The sequence below is a fragment of the Protomyctophum bolini genome, assembly GCF_963924005.1.
Source record: "Protomyctophum bolini genome assembly, chromosome: 2".
In the NCBI taxonomy this organism is placed as follows: domain Eukaryota; kingdom Metazoa; phylum Chordata; class Actinopteri; order Myctophiformes; family Myctophidae; genus Protomyctophum; species Protomyctophum bolini.
Genome location: NC_137863.1, coordinates 14,459,035 through 14,478,011, shown reverse-complemented (window position 1 = coordinate 14,478,011; position 18,977 = coordinate 14,459,035). Strand labels below are relative to the sequence as shown.

The window sequence follows — 18,977 nt, the reverse complement described above, 5'->3', positions numbered from 1 at the left end:
AAAAGCTCCCAAATGTTTTTATTGACAACAGAGCGGACAAAAAGTACAACGTCCCCCCGTCCCCCCCCCCCCCGCTTCGTCAGGTATACTGAAAGAGTGCGTCAACGTGCTGGCATATAGGGCAACTTCAAGTGGTGTCACTCACGTCAGTTTGTGAGTGGAGAAACCTGGGACTCGCTGGAACTAACACATCAATCAACCTCAAGCCAAAAAACAGCACTGAACTGTTCCCCATTCGTGCCATTGCATCTTTGATGCATCTCTGCCTACTTAATTGTTTGCAGATTTTCCCAGATATGTTTTAAAAGAAATTGAGCTCCAGCGCCACCTTTCTTCAGGTTGCCCAGAGACTATTTGTTGACCTTCCCTGCAACCTCCATTACTGTCACTTGTCAAAGCAACTGCAATTTTATTTGATTTTAATATTTATTTAATTAAAATGTTATGTTGTTTTTTCTTCTTAAATGCATTCGCTGCCAAGACTATTGTACCAAAATAGCCCTCAGTGTCAGGCTTTTTTCATATAAATTACTTTTGAAGTAGTTACAGAATATTCATCTTTACTGCGATCGGGGGAAAAGGGATTGTAAATATGTCCATCAGTTCAATATAGAGCCCATTGAAAATGCAATTGTGGTCGGCGCTAAAGTGGAACGATACAGGAAGAGAAATAGAGACGTTCTAGAACATGGAAGTGGACGGGAGACGAGTGTTAGCAACTCATATCATATAGCAGATTATAGGTTAGCTAAGAGCGCTATCTTGTGTAAAAAATTAAAACACACAAAAACGTGATTGGCACTATGGGCTTTGAAAAAAACCCAAAACACGTGATTGGCACTGAGTGAGTTTAATTTTCTCCCTAATTCAGTCATTACCAGTCCCCCGTTTTAGTATAGTCCCTGTCACTGCCAACCTCTTCTGTTTGTCTGGGGAAGCTTGTCTAGACATCCATGTCTCCTTCGACACGCGTGACGAGGGGCTTCTTTTCACCCGACAGTGAGGATTTTCACCGGGAGGGCATGCAGAGGAACATGCTCTCCCTCCTAGTTACACTTCCTGCTGAACAGGCACCCGACCAACCTGCTAATGCAGCGACAGAGAACACCTTCACCTGCCAGCTTCAATAGGCTCATGACTGCGGTTCACTTTTCCACAAGGTGTTATAACCCTGTTATGGGTCAGTTTCTCATAGTTCATTTGATTGGCTCATGCACAGAGCCTGTTGTGTTAATTGGAACACACGGCCAATATTTATACAATACTAGTAGAACACACGGCCAGAGGCAACCAATGCTGCCCCCAGATGCCCTAAACCTAAAGAAATTCCCCAGGACTCAAATTTGTGCACACACTGCAAGCTCACAATGCTGTAGGTCTGCTATATTCACTACTACTTTTTTTTTTACTGTATTAATTGCTTCCTTAAATAAATAAATAAACGGTCAACATAACAACAAGGTGCACAAAGATGTCAACCGATTTCACGTCACTTTAATGCTTTGTGCAAATGACAACAGTCACTTGTTCAGACAGATAGAGATGAGCAGCTATGTTTGGTAATTTATTGTATTGTGGAATTGGTAAGAAAAGTGAAATGACATAAATCTAGGTAGCCACAGCTGTAATATACTCAATCCACTGGACAAAGTGATGAACAAAAATGAGCCACAAAACATAGTTTAGTCAATTATCCTCTCCTATCCAACAGCATGATTCCATGACTCAAATTTACTCATTCTTCTCCTGAAGCAGATTGTTAACAGATTTCCCCCAAAAGTCAGCCTCTTCCATGCAATGAGTCTACATTATGTCACCTACTTTACAGCACATTGGCAGAACACGTGGCTGCAACGCCATTTGTTCTCTCACCAAAACAGCAGATTATTTGTGTGTTCCAAAATGCATGCTTTGTTAACTCGCCGTGTGGCAGAAGAACTGAGAAACACGTTGCTGGCGTGACACCCCGAGCACAGACGTGAATGGCCAACTGAAAAGCCCACTGCCTAGTAGTCGTGTACACCTACATCTGCCCTCCGTTGATACACCATGCCCTGAAGCACACAACAAGAAAATATGCCCAAAACTAAACATATCAAAAAACCTATAAAATCACAAGCCCTGTTCCTGTCGTTGAAGAGTGTGCACAGATGTAGGGCACAAGAACTGGTGTCTCACCGAGACCCCCACACATTAACAGCCACACAAACACACACTTGACAGGGGAACAACAGGACTTGGCGCTAGAAAGAGCAGCTGCTCTCTAAGGTCAGATTACAGATAAAGAAAACATTTTAGGCCCAGGCCAGGAAGGCTGCTCTCTGACAGGAACTCAACAGTGCCTTGGCCCTCAACAGTGTAGGTATAATCGCACACAAACACACATGCCTCTGACAATGCCGCCTGCCCCAGATTTCTGAGCGAAAGGACATCTCTGAGTCATCTCTTCGCATGACAATGGTGTCGCTCGCCGAATGTATGTTGTTCAAGCTAACAGCATGACACATTTCGTTAAAAAGAAAAATGTGCGACACAGTTGTGCAATGAAGAATAAATTAGGATATAGAGACGTACACCCCCCAAAACCCCTGCCCCCTCCTCTGTCTGTGTTCGGCCCTAATAAATTCCCTCCAGCTCCTCCAATAACTTCCTCCTACTTCCTATCTGGCACGGCGCTCAGGAAACAATCAGAGCTGAGAGTGAGAGGAGGGCTGGATGGCCAACAGCTCACACGGCAACAGGCAGAAAGAGAGAGGTTCGCTTACACTTAAATGCACGCACGCACGCACACACACACACACACACACACACACACGTGCGCACGCCATGGCACATGAGTGCGCTTAAGCACGATTTAATACAAACACCCCCACACGCACATAGCCATACATGTGCATACACACACACATGCATGCACACAGACAGACACACACACTGTCAAGTAAAACATTTGCAGTTTGATACCACTTGGATGCCCAAGAAAAACACTGGCGTTCAGTGAACGCCTCAGTGTGTGAGAATGAGCAACCGCATTTCACTGTGTAAGAGCACTTTGGGGCGCTTGGAAGAAATCTGAAATCCTTTTCTAAAGCCCTCTTCAAACGTAAACATTTCAAAGAATCATCATAACTGAATCATGTCTCCTTCTGTAAACAAACCAAACCATATGCAGTGCGATAGGCTACTTAAGAATGGACTTATAATGTTCTGAGGCAAGAAGAGGTTATTGGTTTCCCAAAAAGGGAGTGAGTCACCAAGAGACTTGGCAGACTTGCTCTTAAACAAGTATCACACATCTAACTAACACAAGTCCGGATTCATTAAATCCTTGTTCTACTTTAAGGCTGCGTGGCACAGACTGTAGTCTACCTTGAATTGTCACACTGAGAGAATGAAAGCCTTAATCCGGCCGAAGAGGGAAAGACTGACACAAAGTGAGTGGGGGGAACGAGTGCGCCAGAGTGATTATTTTATGGCCTGATTCAGCATTTTAATCGGAAATTTTCCAGAGAAACGTAGCGGAGAAGCCATCCCTGGCTGAATCGGTCATTTTGTGGTGAGGCGAGTGGTTTGAAGCCATAATCTGTGAAACCTTTAAGACATGCATAACTTTGCAGTAGAACACACTAGTAATAACTCATCTAAACCATATAAATTCATGGAACAAGGCGTTCAAAGTGCTATGCTCATATTATTATTATTACCACTCATGTTATAATCGGGGGCCTTATAAAGGGGGACTTTCACAGAGAGAATACTAATAATAAGATCAGACATTTAGAGCTTGAACCGGGAATGAATTTAGCACTAGGTTCACTCTCCATTATAAATAGCACACATGATAGCATTATCATTCTCATCTTGAACACCTGTGATGTATTACGTTACAGACAGACAAAATGAATTACTCTGTGATGTAGAAGGGGGTCATCCTCCAACCCCAAAACCCTCTGTGCTGAAGGGATTAGAGGGGTTTCACATGAGTGGGCTTGGGTCACTGGAGCTTCAATCCAGCACACAGGCCACACACACCAGCCTCTGAATGACCAGACAGCCAGGCCCATCATGGAGCCCACTATCTCTTGTGGACAGTGGACACCACACCCCCAGTAGCCAGAGAAACCAGCACATATCCTCCCAGCATTTTGTCTCCTATTATTATAGTGGTCATTTGCGTGGATCATCACTCTTAACAGTCAGTTGCCAGAGAAAGAGCAACTGAAACGTTCAGCAACTTGGGGACATCTGACACAAAGGCTACAGTGTTCTAGGCAACTCCCCAGCTCCTCCCCTGAGTGGTCAGAACAGGAGGCCAGAAATCTTATCTGTTAAAGCCTCATGGTTGGAGGATATGTAAACATGTGCAGTGCATTAACTAGAATACAATTTTGATGAACTGCGTTGAATTGTGGGGGGCTTTAAGAGTGGGGTCATAATTGCTACGTGGTTTAAGACACATTTGAAACATTTTCAATGTGGTGGCAAGTTTTATACAATACTAGTAGAAAACAAAAATTGAAACAAATGAAGGAACTTTTTCATTTCTAGTAGATAACTAAGTCATTGACTGAATTTTTTTTATAATTTCTTTTTTAAATGTTGACAAATATGACGTCCACCTTTTGGAATATAAAGAATATTATTCTCTTGGTTTATCTTATAGCAAACAAAATGTATATTTTTGTGAACAAAACAAAATAATAAATCTTGCAACTTTGTAGGGTCAAATTTAGGGTTATGGTCCAATCACAATATCGGCCTACTCTATATTGCCTTCAATGCTTTTTTAATTTGCGACCCCTTTACCCTCTCTGGGTCTTCACCCAAAGTGTTATTTGTTCACGTCTCTGTTTACAGAAGGAAAAGTGGCCACTATTTGGATGACCACCTCTGGGGATGGTGCTAAAAGGCTACCAACGTCTGCACAAATGGACAGAGCTCATTAGCCATTCTTCTGTGGGTTTAACACAAACTGGCGAAGCTGCTGACAAACGGTCAACAGACCCGCATACAGAGTAAGCATTCTCATAGGCTCAACATCCTTAGACGCACACACCATCACGCAAAGCAGAGGGAACATACAACTACACTTCTGACGCTATAAGGAAGCCGTATTTATTCTAAAAGTAAGCAGGATTTTCAATTGTGCATGTTTGAAAAATATTACCCTACGTAACATAACTTATGAGTACAAAAATGATCCAAGTTTAAACTACTTCAATTGACCCAAAATAGCATATCTGCTATTTTTGTTCACCTACTGTATTAGTAAGAATGTTCGCCTATAACGCCCAGAATAGGGACGCATTAGGGCTTATGTTGTTAATCAAGTCTTTATTCTGGTTAATGGCCTGAGGTTATACAGCTGGGAGCAAAGGAGAGAAAATGGTCACTTTAAGAGGATATTCCTCCAATAATCTGTTTGACCCCTATGACATTAGTGGAGCTGTACAGCTTTCACATGTAAATCTCACAGATGTAAATGGGGAATGTGGTAAACCCACACAGACTGAGAAGTTATGAAGTCGTCCATAAAACAGACCTGACTGTGTATTGGGAGGCCTGATGTATTCATGCTGCAAAAACACAATGAAGAGAATCTGTCAAACCAGCAAAATGCTAATCCTTTCCAGATTTACCCTTCAGCATCAAAATCTATTATTAGGCAACTTAGCGTCTTTCATTTACCGAGGATGCATTGTTTGGTCTAACTTTTTTTTGGTTGTCTAATTACAGAACACTATTTCCACATGTTAGTTGACTAGTAGTTTTTCCCAGGACTGGGTGATTTTCTGTTTATGTTACTTAAAATGCAAATTCGAATTCCTGAAACAAATACGTTACAAATTGGGAAAGAAAAAAATACAACTAGGAGGAATATCGCAGACATAGCCTAATGTTTGCACGAAGCTTCGTTTGGTGTTTGTTTTTTGAAAGTCAGAGTGCAGCTCCAACATAGAATGTCTGGCTTCAAAGACCTAGCCACAAGCCTGTCTGTCACATCCTGATTTACAGCTGCATTCATCAGACAAAGAAGTAAGAATTTATTTGAATGCTCCATAGTTTGACCAAATAAAATGGATGTGATGGAAGGAGGACATTTTTTTTTGTTTTCCTGATAATCTTATTTGGATGTTTAAAAAAAAAAAAAAAGCATACAAGATATTATAACAGTGGATAATGAAGCATGCAAACAGACTGCCTAGTACCCGCCTGCAGTAACCAAACTGATTTGTGGAGAGGCTATACTCTACTTACTTTGTCCAACCTGAAAGACAGCATTCTATTGTTTAACCAAACCTGAATCACAGTCGCAGTGATTTAATTGTGCAATTCCAGCCCCTATGACTGTAGATTACTCTGAGGAGGGGAACTGCAAACATCACACCATCATTTTAATTTTCTAATCAGCCAAGGCATTTGGCTAAGAACAAAGTGTTTACTCAAGCTTAGCCAGCAAAGCAAACTATGAACAGGTGCTGCCATGGTGTTATTCATATAATTATACAATTAGCTGAGTGTATATGGCCATACATCTCAAATCCTCACCTATGAATTATGTACTTAGAAAGACTTTACACTGGGCTATATCATCATCTCTCTGGCAGAGAACATTTTGAAAGAAAGAAAGAAAGAAGTGCATTTTAAAATAATAAGTGACAGTAGGCCAAATGCATTAAAATGTCAATGTCATAACATGTTAATATATTGGAAAAGCAACAAGGCCATTTTCTTTTTTCCTCCCAATGCATTGTTTGACAACAATTAACTTAGGCTGGAAGTTGAAGTCACTGACAAATTTGTAGAAACAATGGCGAAGAAACAATATATGACTGCGATTTCTAGGTGATAATGCTGTATTGTGTTTTGTAGTGGGAGGAGGAATTTACATAACACTTAATTTATGAAAAAGTAGGCCTAAGTATTTTATAAATAGGCTACTATCTCTATAGTAGGCTATATTAGACGTTATTTGTATATTGTGTGTGTACGCTATATTCTCACTAAAGGCATAGGCATTAAGCCATAGCCTATAGTGTTGTTGACATATTTTGACAGTTTTATGTCATCTTGAAAAATGACAACTATTCAGGATATAGTTAAAACATTTAAAGTATGTACCAACATACACAGAAAGAGCATGCAGTTGAAGTTATTTTTGACACAGAATAGTAGTATGACCTTCCTCCATAGGATAAGAATACACAATAAATCAGTGTTAACATTAAGTAGCTAACTCATGTCGATCTGCGAAAAAAACTGAACGTCACTTACCGATGGGATGTAGTCTAATTTAGCTCTCCGAATATGACGTTTATTTCTCCAAATGGTTTTGTCTCTCTCTCGTTTGTCACCCGATGTTGTAAATAATCGATTCCTCTGGGGAATAAGTTTAGAGGAATGGGGTCCAGATATCAACTGTGTAAAAGAGAAAAGAAACATGTTGGTCCTATAATGTATGTAGCCCATTGTCAAACGAATGGCACGATTATTATGTTATTTCTCGTCTAATTAGTATTACTACTATTATACAATGCTTGTCAGATATATCCCTGCTCACTGAGAAAGTCCAAACACAATAGATGATCTGCAATTCATTCTTTCTTCTCCTCCCAACGCAGGGAGTTCCGCGGAAAAATGTAAAAAATGACAAAGATCTGAAAACTTCACCGAGAGACTAGAGCGGAATGAAAACTTCAGCGAAAGAAACGCTCTTAAACAAAGAAAAGCAAATCCATGGACAAACTTACCTTTGTTTGTCAGTCACCTCTCCTTTCAGTGTGAGAACTTGTCAATTTTTAATACTTGATTTTTTTGGCGCCTTATTGTTTTGTGTAATATTTCTCCCGGTTTGACAGTATAAGTGGAATGTTAAGTATGACTTTGGTATGAAATCAACGCACTGCACTGGAAAACCAAGGGAGAAAAAAGTTCTAAGGAGGAGCCACTGCTGAGCGTCAATCAACAGGGTTGGGGGCAGTGACTTCACTGTGCTCTCCACCCCTCAACACTTCTACTGATTCAATTACACATTACATAGGCTACACAGTACACACTGGGTTGGAAAGTTGATCAAAAGAGTAATCACATCAATACTAGAATAGGCTTTTCAGCGCGTAGATATTAGGATAAAAGAGAACAATGTAGCCTTCATGCTATTCCCCATGCATTTATTATCAATTATGTGGCACTTATGTATAGCAAAATCATTGTCCCATCCATGTATGCGGGCTGCTGCACCCCAGAATAATGTTCGTTTGGAAATAAGTGACGTAGATACCGGTACATACACTCAGTGTCAATTTAAATTTAACTATATGGATTATAGATAGACCCCTATAGGGTCCACTTGCATCTGTACACTGCATAGCTACAAAGGGATTAACACTGATGATTTTACTGTTTACCAATCCTTCCTTACATCACAAATGTAAATGTAAAGCTTTCAGCTGTAAAACTGAGACATATAGGCATGTATTTCATTTAGCAATAGCTCCTTCTGTTGGCCAGCAATATAGTTGCACCTAATATATTGCTTTGCTCATACTCCAAAATCAGCACAGAGTAATCCAGAATTCAGACAGGCTACTGTGCTTACAAACATTACTGTACCTAAGCTACTGTATCATTACCAAAACAACAGCACATTAGTAGCTCATATAGCTCATACTAATGATATATGGAATGACTCCTAACCTAACCCTTATCAAATTGGCTTTATATTGTTGAAACTTTTAAATCATCTTATTTTTACTTTGGCATCCAGCTTGAACTGTGGACCTTGAGTCTCCTTGTTGGTAGTTGATGTTTTAATTTTCATGTTTTTTATGTTTTAGATTTATTATGATTATTATGATTATTATTATTTATTACATTTTGTTTGTTTGTTTGTTTGATGTATTTTCTCTTTTGCAGCACTTTGGAAACATTGTGTTTGTAAAATGTGCTATATAAATATAGTGGATTGGATTGGATAATCCTTAAATGCTTGCCATAATGAAGGAATAACTCAGTATGAACATCTGTCCAGAAACCTTGAGTGCTTTAGGCTTCATTGAATCTGCGAGTTTGGACAACTGCCTGAGCAGGTTCAGGCAGAATACACGCCTCTCGCTTGCTCTTGAGTTCCTTGGCCCAACAGGTTTTTCATTCTGAGAGCAAGTATTTCTCAATACTTCAGGCAGCCAACTGAAAAACAGTGTGGTGGGGCTGTGGGCATCCATCTTGCCACAGAAACAAAGCTTGTGTATATTTTCTGCCAACTGTCTGATGCTGACACTGTCCCAAATCACTATTAGAAAATGTTTCCATTGGGTTTCAACCTTTTTGGAGCGTTAGACCTCTAGCATATTTTGAACAATCCTCAAGGCCCACCCCAGCCCTTCCCACCTAACCTATATCTATACAGACAGACAGACACTGAGTAATTTTAAAGATAGGGTAAATCATATTTAAAACAAAATGTTTTTAATAACACTCTGCATTGCTGCAGTGTCACAGGGGGTCTCCCTGTGACAGTTTTAATTGTGTCTGCCCATTTCATTGTGTCATCATCACTTCCAATTTCAAATGCATTCTCCGTTTTATAAAGAGCTGGAGAGACAGGGAGACCCCTGTTACTGAACAAACACTATAGCAATGATTTCAAAATATAGAGCACTTATTTTCACGAAAGAAAATCACTTACCCTAACTTTAACTAAATTAAAATGTATACAATAACTCATCGCAAGACCTTAATCAAAACTTAATTTCCAAAATCCATCCATTTTTGTTTCCACCAGGCCGAAGGCATGGGGAGAGTATGTTTTGCACTCCATCCGTCGGTTTGTCCGTCCGTCCGTGTACAGCTAATCTCCAGCACCGTTAACCCGGCCGATGCCAAACTTTGCACACACTCCCTGAATGCCAATGATGAACCTGCATTTTCCAGAACGGCCTGTTATATCGCCACCATGAGGCAGATTTTTCAATTTGTTGCCTATAACTGCACCGATCTGCGTTAAACATTTATGCACACTCCCTAGAGGCCAAGGAAAAACCTTTGGCCTGCATTTTTCACATCTGCATTTTATAGTGGCCGACATTTGTAAAACATTTTTCTTATATTACTCCTCCAGATTCTGTCCGAAATCCCACAAATCGTTACACAGTATCTCTATAGTCATGTGCCCCCTCCAGACAACAGCGCTGCGTTATCTCATGCAGATCGGCTACTTTAGCCCTTTGTGAGGACACACACACAGGGTCGTGCGCTATTACGTGGCGGAGCTGCAGAGAAAATTGTTATTATGAGGGTCGGCTTGCCACTTTTTGTTGCCCCCCTCGACGTGTTGCCCTACTCGCAGTGTGTATTGTGCGTATACGTAGCGATGGCGCTGGGGTTAACTCTATTGGAAAAATCTACAAAAAAACTTACATTCATAACTTGATATTTGAATATTTATTCAAACAAATTACTTGTGATTCTGAAAGTGACATCACTCATTTTCGTCAACATCAAAACAAAACAATGAAACGGTGAGAACCACCAATTCCACATTTTAAACAAACCGCAATACAATATAAAGACAACATGTAGATTAACATTTCATTATTGAGGTGTAGGCTAGCATCATCCACCCATAAAAGTCTTCAATTCTCCAGTTGCTGGAGTCTTTTGGAGTGGCGAAAGTCTTTCAGTCAGTGTTTTACTCAAAACACTTAAATTGACTTGAAATCAAGACATTGCTTTCCCTTTACCAAGGCAAAAAACAGGGTCCTCTTCTGCCCATTGTGTCAAATGAGATGACTTGACAAGCTGACATGTAATTTGTGAAGCCAAAAAAACTAAAGTAAAAGTCTGTCTCAAAAGATGAACCATCATTCATACTACCTCCCATGGTATGAAGTATTGAGTTGAAGACTGGTCTGTTTTGGGCGTGAGCATAATATATCATGTACACCAGACATCAGTGGTGGCAGCTTGTTGAGTAACCCCTGGAGGCTTACAATTTTCTGCTATTCGCAGGCTAATTTGCCATCAAAACTTGAGAGTGCAATTGCAAAGGCCTGTACAGCACACATCGGATAGCTGTAATCCAGTGTGAAAATATCATCAGCTATTCGTCCAAACTGCATCACAATATAGTCCACTGTAGGGAGAAAATGTGATAATTTCAGTGAATGTCAACAAATGTATATAGATATATATTCATACATACATAACAGACAACAGACCAAACACAGAAACAGACTAATGAATGATAGATCAATACTATAGTGTGCATTAAATGATCATTCATAAAATCTTTTAGATTTTCCAAAATACTATTGTAATCACCAAGAGTAGCAGGTCATGCCAGATTAAAACCCAGTTGGTTGTGATATTTAATGTACTCACAGTCTTTACTATGGACTATCTGGAAGTTCTTGATGGAGGCTTGAGTGACTCTGCCATTGAAATTCAGCACATGAGACGATGATTCCTCATTCCACACGGGGGTCTTGTTATGAAGTTCGATTAGATTTTCCATTCTTCTGGCCTGGTGCCTGTACAACAAACCATCAATGTCCTGGAGAAAGGAATGAGCCACATTAACTTACTTACTTTATTTATTTCTTGACGTTGAACCTAATGTGATGTTTATTGTTTATTCAGATTCGTATTAGCTTACTCACTAGCTTACTTACTCCACTCACAGTTAACAGTCTCTGTATTGAGTTGTGCTTGAAATGTACTGTAATTCTGCAAACTGTTAATAAATATTTCAATCAATCAATCAATCAATCAATCAATCAATCAATCAATCAAAAACTCTTCCTGGGATCTACAACATAGAAACAACAATCTTTGTGTAAAAGTATACTTCTTTTGTAAAAGTATACTTCCGTATATATTGCGTATAGACGCAGTATGCTTATGTTTTTGGATCAGATGCAGTATGCTTATGTTTCTGAATCAGATGCAGTATGCTTATGTTTCTGGATCAGATGGTAAATGGTGCATTTATATAGCGCCTTTATCCAAGGCGCTTTACATAGATTGTGCCTCAATTCACCCATTCACACACACAATCACACACCGATGGCAGCGGAAACCATGCAAGGCACCAACCAGCACATCAGGAGCAATTAGGGGTTCAGAGTCTTGCTCAAGGACACTTGGACACTAACTCTGGGGGAGCCCGGGTTCGAGCTGGCAACCTTGTGGTTACCATCCAGACACTCTACCCCTGAGCCACTGCCGCCCCAGATGCAGCATGCTTATGTTTCTGGATCAGATGCAGTATGCTTATGTTTCTGGATCAGATGCAGCATGCTTACGCTTTTGGGTCGTACAGCAACCCGCTCACTGTCCTTATCCATTCCTGGAATCACGATCGTCATCCGTCTGGGCCCTTTAATTCCCAGCAGGTTGGTTTCCTGAAATCAGGATTTATTTTAAGAACACATTTGGGGGAGTCAAATTTAGTAGTTATATTGGTGGTGTGTTAATTACTTACATAAATAATGCCAGCTAACTCCTGGCGAGCATTGGACATGTCTGGTAGAGCTCTGTCTGGATTCAGAGCATTGTCAAACACTGTGAATTTTGTTCCCATCAAATTTGACCTAGATATGAAAGAAAGATCATGAATGGATTAATGATACAATGTAGAATCTTTCTACAACTACAAGGGCATAATTAGTTTTATCAATGGTCCACAAGATTCGCTACACCACCAAGATACCCATGTACCTCTCTAAATACTTCCTTAATGTCAATGAAGTCCACACGCACAACACCAGAGGGAGTTCAAACCATGTGCAACCCAGATTCGGCACAAACAAGGGACTAAATTAATTTCGCTCCTATGCCACCAAAATGTGGAACGCCCTACCAACAGTTATTAAGACATGCAAATCCCTTGCAAAACCGCTCTCAAAGGGCACCTATGGACGGCTGCCATTCGAAACTGGCCCCCGTAAATTCTGAATCCCCTTTTTACCCTACTATATCTTTACCTTTTTACCTCCTCTATGATGATTTCCTGTTTTTGGCTAGAAGTGTATATTTGTACGTCTCTAAATGTTATGATGAATTGAAAATGGTGGACTCTCTTGTAAACAAGTGTAATACTTTATGGTGTCGTCCACTCACAGTTGACTCGAACCCACAACACGCTGTCAGGCTGGATAACCAGCCCGGTGCCCGGACCGGGCCCTAATAGTTTTATAATGAAAGCCAGCGACTGACACCTCTCTGCATGACAGGTGTGAGGGCGACAAAAAAAGTTGAGCTAGCTTCAACTTTATTCAGTGCTCCAGTGACGCAATGAAGCATCACGCAATAATATGTTTTTGTTTCACCACACTGCCCTTCTCCGTTCGGTAAGGAAGAATAACAAAATATTTAAAAAGTGTTGCACATAAGTGGGCGTTTTTCCTTGGCCTGTAGGGAGTGTGCATACAATGTTTTACGCAGATCGGTGCAGTTATTTGTAAAGACGCGACTCTGCCTGTTATAGCGCCACCATGAGGCTGATTTGAAAAATGTCAAGTGGCACGTCTTCCTCAGTCTAGTGGGAATCAGACACTGTGTTGATGATTTGCGACATTTTGTACAAAACGTAACCTGACTCTGCCAGATTGCGGCAGTATCACAAGTTCCCTCCTTCTACCTGCATCTGGTCTCTCTCAAGCAGAAACGATGAACGCGAAGCAGAGGGACAAAAATCTGATATCTCCATAATAATTTCGAGTTGTAGTCTTATTAGGTTGTATTTACATTTGCGCTGTGGCACAGTTTCAATATGTCACCAGTATCACGTTGATCCCGCCTCTAGTGGCCGCATACGGCCGCATATTGCTCCGATCAGATTTAGTTCGGAGTGCATCGTCTCTGCCCGAGAAAGAGGAGGAGGAACTCACTGCTGCCACCAGCTGGCGGAGTCAGGTTATACAAAATGGGCCACTCCAGCAAACTTTGGAAGCCAATCTTAGCCAATCAGGGTGGAATATGAGAAATCAAACAAACCCATCTTGATCACATGACCACAGAGATCATGTGTACTGATTTGCGTAATTTGGATACAATTACATATGTTGGCCTCCTGGTGGCGATATAAAGACCACATGTGAAAAATAACAGGCATAGGTTTTTCCTTAGCCTCTAGGTCTAGGGAGTGTGCATACAAGGTTTTACACAGATTGGTGCAGTTATAGGTAAAAACACGAATCGGCCAATTATAGCACCACCATGAGGCTGAGTTGAAACATTTGTGGCATTTCTTCCTCAGCCTAGTGGGAATGTGCGTGCAAAATTTCACAGAAATCACACAATGTGTTCATGATGTGCAGCGTTTTGTTCGAAACAGAGCACCCTGCGATCTTTGGGGGCCAATCTTAGCCAATCAGGATAGAGTATGAAATATCTGAAAGACCCGTTTCGTGTAATGGCTATAGAGAGACTGTGTACCAATTTACATGATGTTTGGACAAAATCTCTAGGTGTACTGTGAAAAAAAGTGTTTTGCAAAAAGTGGCCTCCTGGTGGCACTATAACAGGCCAATGTGGAACATTTGAGGCAGAGGTTCAGCTCTGGCATCCCGGGAGTGTGTATGCAGAGTGTGGCTGCGATCAAGCCAACGGTGCCAGAGATTAGCTGTCCACAGACAGACGGACGGACGGACAGACAGACGGACAGACACACGGACGGACGGACGGAGTGCAAAACTGAAAACATACTTTCCTGTCCATAGAGGACAGGAAAGAGAGAAGGGGAGAGACATGCAGCAAAGGTCGTCATGAACGGGACTCGAACATGCGACACGCTGTCAGGCCAAAGTCTATATGTGGCATGCACAGCAGGCGCCCCATGGTGGAGACTTACACAGTGTGGCTTGAGCAATAAAGCAGAAACGTAGCTGGCCATTCTTGTTCGTTTTGTAGCTTTTGTTGCTGCTGGTGTGAATGGAGCATGAGAACCAACAGGTAATTGGAGTGCTAAGACAAACAAGTGTGTGCTACGAAGTAACAATTAACAAGCATGTAGCAAGTAGACAACAAGCCTAGCATCTATCTAAATAACATCCTTAGCATCTGTGTACAACAAGTAAACAACCGTGGGTCCGACCGACTCGACACCGGGCACTGCATTCCCTGTGGGGGTGTGGAACGCGTGTGTCGGTGGGGCGAACGGATTACAGACGTACAGACCTACACACAGAGACTTGGTGCATTTACAGAACAGATTTACAGTGAACACTGTACAGGCCTACCTTAACTTTCCGACAAAGTTTTCTCCACCTCTTGACAAATCTGTGGCATCAATGGAGATGAGGTAATTGGAAGTGGCACTTTTCTTTCGCTTTCTTCCAGCCAACAGGAATGTCTATAAAAAACATAAATGTAGCTGATATTGTAACATAGGATGAATAAAGTTTATAATATGTACTTCTTGGAATATCAATTAGAAAGAGTAAATCATGATTGCTCTCAATGCCCACAAAGAACACTGACCTTTTTCTCATTATCAAGATGAAGGTAGTATGTAGGATACATACTCTTGTCCATGCCCCTTTGGTCACGAGTCACTCTGCATTTCACTGTAACGCCCTGCGGGGAAGGTTGCATGACAAACTCCTCTAGGTTGTCAAACTCAATCTCAGGTGATGGAGCTCTTTCCTGGATGCAAGAAGAAACACATGGGCATCAATATGGACGTCTTGATTCAAGGTGGCACTGTGTTTACATAACGCTAAAATCCAGTGGTGGAAAGTAACGTAAGTATTTATTTACTAAATTATTGTACTTAAGTACAATTCTTTTTACACCATTACATCTCACAGGTAAATATTGTACTTTTTACTCAAATATTTGAAAATACTAGTTACAAGTTACTTTGTTGAATTAGATTATTATTATTACAAAATATATATTAACCACTTACTTAGCCCTACTTTACATTTGTATATTCAAAAATAGTTCACAGCTTGTAGATCTGCTAATAAATACATTTTTGTACTTTCACGCAAGCTAAATTTAGAATGCAGTTTTGCATGCACAATTACTTGTAACAGATTATATCTACATTGTCGCATTGCTACTTTTAGTAACAAATCAGAGTACTTTTTCCACTACTGCTAAAATCACATCACTCACAAGGAAAGATACCTTTTTCTTTTTCCCTTTACCCTTCTTCTTTTTGGATTTGCTATCTTTTTCTGAGTCAGAGTCATCACTGTCTTCTGCTTTTCCTGAGACAGACAATAACATGTACATCAGATGCGTCTTTGACTCAAAACTCAGACAAAAAGCCTCACGTGGTGGTCCCAAGAAGCCTTATAGCAGGGCTAAAAAGAAACTCACAGCATTCAACACATATACACCAAAAGTGTTGTTTTCGTGCAAATAGCGGTAATTCACCTGGAAATAGTGTCTGTATCATGAACACATCCACACAGACTGAATATTACGCTGTGATAAAACCATGCAATTCTTATGCGGAACGAGGTTCATCATGAATCAAAGCATCAACCTGTATCTGTTGCAGACGCATTTTTTAAATTGTTTAATCGTCACGGTCCATGTGTAAAGACCTTAAACTTAAAGGGATATTTGATTATCAAATATGGGGTTTGGGGTCATTTTAGCAAGGGTTTCAACAGATTGAAAGTGGAAAAAACTTCACTGACCTTTCTTCTTAGTCTTCTTGTCTTTGTCCTTGTCCTTGTCCTTGTCCTTGTCCTTGTCTTTGTCCTTGTCCTTGTCCTTGTCTTTGTTTTTGTCTCCTCCCGCTTGGAACATGGACACCGGGCTTGAAGTGGATTTCTTTTTTGACTTGCTTGACTTGGTCTCCTCTTCACTGTCCTCGCTGTCTGGCTTGGCAGCTGCACGGGGATGTTAAAACATTTTGTAACAATTTTGAAAGATCTGTTTCTTATTTGCTTTGATGTACTTAATCCTCGTCTTTCACTGATGATAGAAAGGCATTTCAGACCAAAGGCAGTTTTAATGTATAGTAGTCCATAACAGTAGTTTTTATATTTATTGATATAAAAGACCACTTTGTAGCATCTTAGAACTTTGTCACGATTGCTAAGAATTAGTCAAGTTCATCCATTCTCTGGCTTGACGATACACATCAAGAACAAGATATGATTAAGGCAGAAACAAATAGTCATGTATTTTGTTATAATTCTTTATATTAACTTCAACATTTATTCACCTTTCTTCTTGCTTTTTGAGTCTTTATCTCCATTTATCTGGAACATAGAAGCTGGTTCCTTCTTCTTCTCCTTCTCCTTGGACTTGGATTTCTTTTCTTTTCCTTCTAAATCTTTATCTTCTGAAAGAAATGAAATGAAAAGGAAAATAATCATTTGTTGAATTACGGATCATAGTGTGATATGACATACATCAAACATTTTATTGTTATTTTTTATTAAGATTGACGAGACCAGGAATCTGAACGCACAGTGGTAGAAAGACAAAGGCAATACTGGTATCCGGTTATAACCAAACCAGGGACATTGTAGGCTAATTCATTGGTTGCGCTGTAATGAACATTGTCATTATCTGCTGTGCTCCAATTAACAATTTAGTTATTTTGGTGATCATATTGGTATTTGTTTTATTATCTTTTTGGCAGCAAGTAGAACAAACTGACAAATGTGCTGCCATTTACACAGAACAGAAGATTGTAATACATGTCACATAAATAAGCCTAACCAATGCCTGATTAGATTATTTCTCATTTGCGAGATATAAAAACAAGTTGTTAATTGTTTACCCAGCAGGGAAACAACTTGTGTACCATCACTGTTGCTGAGCTAATGTTTCCATTCACTCACTATTACACAATGAAACCATCTAATCCTCTTACCAACATAAGTCTGGTCTCACGCACGTTAATGCGTGCACACACACGCGCACACGCACACGCACACACACACACACACACACACACACACACACACACACACACACACACACACACACACACACACACACACACACACACACACACACACACACACACACACACACACACACACACCTCAGAGTAATTCTATTGCCCTACCTTTAGACTTAGATTTCTTCTCCTTGGTGGAAGTGGTAGATAGAGAACTGTCCTTTGAAGTCTTCTTCTTAGCTTTCTTCTTGAGCGCGGCCTCTTCGTCATCGTCGTCTTCAGTGTCTGAATCTGCAAAAATGCAAAACGATCATACCAAATCATACGCTGAAAAACCTTCATCGGTTCCTTGCCACATTACACCAGTGGTTCTCAAAGTGGGGAATTCTTTGAGGGGTTTCCAAATGGACTCTCACAGGCCCGTAACTCTGAGAGAGAGAGTACAAATTGTCCACTTGGTTCCATTTGTACACTCTCACAGTTATGGGGGGGGTATTTGTAATTAAAACATTTGAGAACCATTGACACATTAGTCCAGTTAACAGTGTGTTGATGGCTTACCTTTCTTCTTCTTTGGTGCACTTTTGGTTTTCTTCTTTGGCTCTTTCTCTGCATCTTTCTCTGCATCTTCTTTGTCCTTGTCTGGTTTCTTTTTCTTCACCTTCTTCCCATCTTTTATCATTTTGGAGAGAGGGACCGTAATGTGATGTGAATAAACAGCATTGTGGACATAAATCTCTTAAAGAAAGTCTTCAAAGGAAACCCTTGCATTATCGGAGATGTGATCTTACTTTGAATGGCAGACGTCTCCTCCCCTGACCCGTCTTCATTTTTCTTGCTCTTTGTTTTCTTGGGTTTGGCTTCAGTTCCATTGGTCTTGGCTTCTGCCGTGCCATTGGCCTCCTCCTTTTTCTTTTTGGGTTTCTGTCAATTTGCTGAGAAAATCAGAAACAGACCATGGATGAGACTTTTGGGAGATGGAAAGTACAGGGCACAAAATATGACAAATAAAAAGAGATTGAGAAAGACAGGCAAGTGTACTGTATGTAGCTTTAATAGTAAGATATCAGTATGCATTTACTATATGTCAGTGCCACTG

The 18,977-nt window shown here is 40.5% G+C and overlaps 2 protein-coding genes across 4 annotated transcripts in view; both read right to left on the bottom strand.

The window, feature by feature from the left end:
* Positions 1–7,904, bottom strand: part of tead3b (TEA domain family member 3 b) — a 36,067-nt gene extending 28,163 nt beyond the window's left edge. For all 3 annotated transcript variants that reach the window (XM_080785065.1, XM_080785066.1, XM_080785067.1), the window contains exons 1-2: positions 7,752–7,904; positions 7,276–7,419 (exon numbers count right to left, since the gene is read on the bottom strand). The gene's annotated coding sequence lies outside the window, so the exon portion shown is untranslated. The remainder of the gene's footprint in view (positions 1–7,275; positions 7,420–7,751) is intronic.
* A 2,694-nt stretch (positions 7,905–10,598) lies between these two features.
* Positions 10,599–18,162, bottom strand: LOC308334722 (tubby-related protein 1-like). The gene is made up of 10 exons (XM_080791526.1): positions 18,047–18,162; positions 17,192–17,311; positions 16,659–16,853; positions 16,138–16,220; positions 15,484–15,648; positions 15,243–15,355; positions 12,485–12,593; positions 12,306–12,404; positions 11,383–11,554; positions 10,599–11,134 (listed from the first exon to the last, which is right to left on the bottom strand). The coding sequence occupies exons 2-10, from the start codon at positions 17,235–17,237 to the stop codon at positions 11,001–11,003; spliced, it is 1,116 nt and encodes a 371-aa protein (XP_080647652.1). The 5' UTR covers positions 17,238–17,311; positions 18,047–18,162; the 3' UTR covers positions 10,599–11,000.
* Positions 18,163–18,977: the final 815 nt, after the last annotated feature.